The sequence below is a fragment of the Stegastes partitus genome, unplaced genomic scaffold (genome assembly GCF_000690725.1).
Source record: "Stegastes partitus isolate 25-593 unplaced genomic scaffold, Stegastes_partitus-1.0.2 Scaffold1381, whole genome shotgun sequence".
NCBI lineage: Eukaryota > Metazoa > Chordata > Actinopteri > Pomacentridae > Stegastes > Stegastes partitus.
In genome coordinates, this window is record NW_007579112.1 from 114,153 (window position 1) to 119,864 (window position 5,712).

At 47.2% G+C, this 5,712-nt stretch overlaps 1 protein-coding gene across 1 annotated transcript in view; it reads right to left on the reverse strand.

Moving 5' to 3' along the window:
• LOC103370172 (SUN domain-containing protein 1-like) overlaps positions 1-5,712 on the reverse strand; it is an 18,641-nt gene that overhangs the window by 8,396 nt on the left and 4,533 nt on the right. The window contains 7 exon segments of the mRNA XM_008299123.1: positions 97-351; positions 907-1,097; positions 1,273-1,325; positions 2,201-2,276; positions 3,562-3,660; positions 4,267-4,395; positions 5,238-5,348. Of these exon segments, the coding sequence (XP_008297345.1) occupies positions 97-351; positions 907-1,097; positions 1,273-1,325; positions 2,201-2,276; positions 3,562-3,660; positions 4,267-4,395; positions 5,238-5,348 (914 nt within the window).

Sequence of the window (5,712 nt, forward strand, 5' to 3'; positions counted from 1 at the left end):
TTAACAGATTTAGGTTAGAGTTCAGAATATCTTGAACAAAGTGAATAAAGCGGTGAGGTTTTCCCACATTCTAACTGAACCTGATCGGCTGCTCACCTGCTCTCTCTGCAGTCTCTCTTCATCCAGCCGGCGGTGGAGCTGCGACAGCTGCTGATCCATCAGGACGCTGGTCCACGTCTCCGCGGCGTCGCTCTGCTGCCGAGGATGAAGACGACGAAGCTGCAGGTCGCCGTAGAGCTGCAGGACTTCTCGGTGTCTCCGTTCGGCTCGTCGCCCTCCGGCCTCGACGCGCCGCCACAGAGCCGCTAGACGCTGCTCCAGACCGGCCAGACGCTCAGAGTCCACCGAGTCCTGTCGGCACCAGAACCACCGTCAGGAAACAGTCTGGAAAAGTTCTGGACGCATTTTCATTTTGGGTCCTTTTGACTTAATTTCCAACAAATTCTGCTTCGTTTTGGACAAATTAATTAGCTACAAATTAATTATCCGGAATTATTTAAAATCAGTCAGAAATTTGTGAAAAACATTCAAAATTGGAGCCATTTCTAAAAATTGAGTTGTTCTCTAGAAAGTTTAGAATATTCGTGTAATATCGTAATTTCGGACAATTTGAGTTTTTTTTACAACCTTTGACTAATGTTAGACAATTATTAATCATTATGGATCATTTTAGCTCCTTTTGGACATTTTCTGAGTCACTGCAGATGATTTTTGAGTCAACGTGGACGATTTTCAGTGAGTTTAGATGATTTTAAATTACTTGGACAGTTTGAGCCTTTCTGGGAACATTCAGAGCCATTTTGACAAGTTTTAGTGAATTCCTTTCAACCAATCAAACAGCGGTGGCTGCGCTCAGAGCTGCTCTGACGTGAACATCTGGACCATCTGGACCGTCCGGTGCTTCACCTCGTCTCCCGGCGGCGCTTCAGCCTCCAGCGGTCGACCGGTCGACGGCTCCTCGTACACCTGAACCTCCCCCGACTCCTCCACAGCGCTCTCTTCTGATTGGCTCTGAGGAGACACGACGGTCCTCCAGTCTGAGATTCTGACGGCTGGAAGAACCGACCGTAAACCGGCTGGACCGAACCAACACAGGCCTGACGGGGCAGAACCAAGACTTCATTATTTGCCTAAAACCAGCAGGTGCTTGGTTCTAGTTTAAAGGAGGAGCACAGAACTCAAAGGCAAACAGAGGAAACATCAGGAGAAGCAGCTGGAGTCACAAACACACGAGTTCATGGAGCTGCAGAGAAACAAACGCTGTGAACCTACTGAAGAGGAGCAGCAGCAGCGGGAGAAGAACCACGACGGGTCTGAGAGGAACCCTGCAGAGAAACAGGAGAGGTCAGGGTTCAGCCAGAGACGAGCAGATCCGTCAGACCTTCATGAAAACACACGGAAGCTTCAGAACCAGATTTCACTCGGACCTGCTGACGACTACAGTATCTACTGTCTCTGAACTCTCTCAGTCGACGGTTGCTCAGCTTGGTTCTGGTTTAAAGCGACCCGACAGGATTCTGGACACCTTTTGACCCACTTTGAACACATTCGTAGAACTTATGGACAAGTTTACGTGATTTAAGTCTTATTTTTGTGTTAATTTCGTACAAATTTGTCCTGAATGACTCAAAGTTTTCCAGAAAGACTCTTAATTTGTCCAAAGTTTGAATCTTTTGGGGCAATTTTTTGAGCTATTTTGGACAAATTCTAAATCAACACATTGAGCCAATCCGAGTCATTCTTTGAACACATTTTAAATAATTGTGGACAGTCTTGGAGCACATCACAAGTCAAACACAGAGCCAGAGGTTGTTCAGTTCGTCGTCACGGCGGTTCATCCGTTACAGAGTTCGGTTTGCTTTTTTAAGAAGAGTTAATTTGACCATTAATTTGATTTGACAGGTGAATGTGTGTCGAAGGCTGTGTTTAAGTGTTTAAAGGCAAAAACAAATCGGCAGAACCAGAAAAACAGCTTCATGCATGTTTAGATGATGTAACCAACCATTTAAAGTTAATGAAATAAAACACTAGAAGCATCTTCCCAACAAACCCTTAAAGTGGAACCAGACAGTAGAGCTGATCTGCAGCTAGAAGACGCTCCGCGGCGGCTTATCGGTTTGTCTCCAACGTTTCTGTCTCTGAATCAAAGTTCCTGAAGGAAGAAGCGTCGTTTCAAAGGGAGTGAAGGGAGCAAACTTGCCGAGTGAAGCAGGAGCTGGTGGTGGCGCGATCCCATCGCCGGTGGAGCCGCCTGAACACGTCGCCTGCAGTCCGACCTGGAATCACACACGGCAAGAGTTTAAGGTCTCAGGTGAGGCTGCAGGCAAATAACCTGGAGACCAGAAGATTGTCAGCTGCAGGCTGAAGAAAAGACCAGGATGCTGGTTAACGAAGCATCAGAGTTCAACTACGACTACCAGAGAGCAGCGAGCAGGGCGTCAGCATGGACCACACCTGATTTATCAACATCAGGGATTCATGACACAAAGCCAGTCAAAGCCAGAAAGGGACGGACCGACACAGCTGTTGGAGGTTCAGGAGTGAAACAACAGGAAGAAACTCTGCATACATGCTGGTCTCACAGTGTTTCACACTCAAACACTTTCTAGAACTGAATAAACTCCTTCAAATACAGAAATAAAACATTTGCCCCTCATCTTAAACTCTTTATTCCTGAAGAGCTCATGAACAGAATTAACCCTCTTTCAAGTTTTGTCCTTTTCCACATCGTCTCACGATCAGTTTGGTACTGTTGACAAAGATTTACTCCAGAAAAGGCTCCTTCATGTCAAAGTGAAAACCGATTTCACATTTCAACCGATCACATCATCACAGAGGAGTCATAGGAGTCTTGGTGGCCTCCCTCACTAGTCTCCTTCTGATGCTTCTCAACAACCTTTCCACAGAGTTCTTGGAGGGTTCTTCAGTCTTCATGGTGTAGTTCTGTCCAGGAGTTCTGATCCACCAGGGACTGGACCTTCCAGGAGTCTTTATACTACAATCACTGAGACACATTCACTGAGCTCAGATGATGCATTCATTGACTGTGGGACTTGTAGCACCACCTGGCTGCAGCTGAGTGACATTAGAGTCACTGTACAGGAGGTGAACACTGATGCAGTCACTTATTTATGTAGTTTTAATTACTCATGAAATCCGTTTTCACTTTGACATGAAAGAGATTTTTTGTGAATTCTTGTCAAAAAATCCAAATTAAACTAAATCACTGCTGAACAAAAGCAGTAAAAGGAAAATTGCAGGAAGACGTTCTCCAGGTGCATTAATCGAGCCTCATTCTGCTTCATCATGGTGACTGTACAACAGTAAATGATAAAACTGGCATAACTTACATGTTAGCACTATAATCAACACACCGCGTCTTCAGTCCGTGATATCATGACAAACCCACTGCAGAACCAGAACACGACGACAAAAAGCCAGACGAGGACGAGCAGGAGGAGGCAGAGAGGTTCAAACTCTTCTAATGCAAACCACAAACAGCCCACAGCTCCAACACTGAAAGCAGAAGAACCAACAAGAACCAGCGGAGGCGGCGCTGACCTGCGGATCGACTGCTGCTCCACCAAGCAGAGCAGAGCTTCTTGGTCGGAGGCCACAGAGCTGAAGCTGAGCTCTGAGCCAGCTGGAACACATTCAAGGCTGCAGAGACGAGTTGTTGGGATTAAAAGTGCTGATTGAAGACCAGCTTCACTCAGAAAACAGCAAAACGTCAGCGTCAGTCACAGAGGAGCTAATCTGGAGGACGATCAAACTGAAGCGGCGAACGACACGTTAACGGACTGATTTCAAACTCAGAAGAAAGTCAGAATTTAAACTTTCCGACGGTCCTTGAACAAACAAACCTTTGTTCTACTCGTAGGAGCTTCAGCAGAAACCAGCTGGACTTCTCTTGTAGGTTCTTGAAGACTTCATCCACGACTTTTCGGGACGTACAGAACCAACCAGCTGGTTTCTGCTGAAGCTCCCACATTTACGGGACACTCAGGGTGCATTGTTTCGGTTGTTTGAGGGCAGCCCAGTAACGGGCGGAAAGCAAAAGGCATCGACAACGTTCTGCTGAGTGAAGAAGTCACAAACCAATGAGGAAAACCCGACACCAGACTGTGAAGTTCCTCTGCAAGTTCCTGAAGCTTCACAGCAGAATAACAGAAGAATTACAACACTTTGGAGTCCAGCTGACTGACACTAAACCGGGGAAGTATCAGCAGATTGAAGTGTGCAGCTCCGACCGTTGGAGGTTTTAACCTGTGAACGCTGCAGCGCTGCACATGAAGCCCAACAGGCAGGCAGCAGCCGAGGACCAGGACCAAGAGGAGGAGGAGGATGGAGGAGATGAGCTGGTCTCCGGTCGCTGCCTCTCCTGACAGTCGTCACCTGTTGATGTCAGAAACAAGCTTCATTGTGAGAACCGGGAGGAGGCTGGTCCGTAGGCTTCACCTGCTCACGCTCAGAACCAACCACGTCTACATTAATAATGCATCTCCTGACGTCCAGCAGGAAGAAGGAAACCAGAATGATCTGAAATCTAAGGTAATGAAACGGCTCCTCTAAGCTTCTGGATGTACGTGATGGAGCAGGTCGTGATTTCTACTGAAGTCGACACATTAGGAGAAGACGAGCTGTAAAGAAGCTGTTCGGCAGGAGAAGCTTCGGCTGCTGTCGTCTTTGGTTTAGTGTCTGAAGATGCAGAGCTCCATCTGGTCTTCTCTGATGCCCAGAATCAGAACGTTTCTGGTTTTACAGGAGGTCTGATTGAACCAGAACGTCAGACCACACAGAATTCAATTTAACAACGAAACACCAACATATTTACAGCAGTAGTTACTATTTTAAGTGAGTTTCATATCTGACATCACGTCCTGGTCGTATCTACCAACAAACATCAGGAGACCAATGAGCTGGAGTCTGAACAGCAGACGACAGACACACTAAAGCAAAACCCTCTAAACCAGCTCCACACATTAATGATTTTTTGAGCGACTCGTGACTGAAGTAAAAGCAGAAAAGTGACGAATGAACCATCAGCTTCTGTATGTTTGATGTTAAACCGAGCACAGAACCACTGACCCGAGTGTTGAATCAGCACTAGGATGCCTGCCTCAGACCTCTGGTGCCTCGTGGTGATTTGCTGAAGCTGAACTCTGAGTTCACGACTTTCTAAGACTTGTAACTAACACAGACCAGCTGAGGTCTTGCCGTTGCCTGGTGTCCGTTACCAGACGGCTGTGGTGTAACAGACTCACACAGGGATCCGTTGGCGTGGCTCTCCATCGGGTTCTGCTCCGTCGGGTTCTGCTCCGTCATGTGTCCGCGGCGGCCGGATCGAGCTGCAGCAGAACAAACAGAATCAGAACGACACCACGTCCCACTGCAGACGGAGCGGATTTGCATTTCGCCACGGAAACAGCCAAAGCGGCGATGCAGGGGTGCAGCACATTTGTTTGTTCGGGGCGGAAACGACAGAAGAGATCCACCACGGACGCTGCAGGACCGGACCTTCAGAGGCCTTCTGATGAACGCAAACACTCATGAAGATATTTGTGGGATAAATCTGTGAAAGTCCAGATTTATACGTCAGACGTCTTCTGAGATAAATCTGTCAAAGCTGCCCAGCAGGTTTTATCTCTCATTGAAACTTGAGTCTGTTTGAAGAACAACATCTGAGGAACTGTTGAAGATAAAAACCTGAAA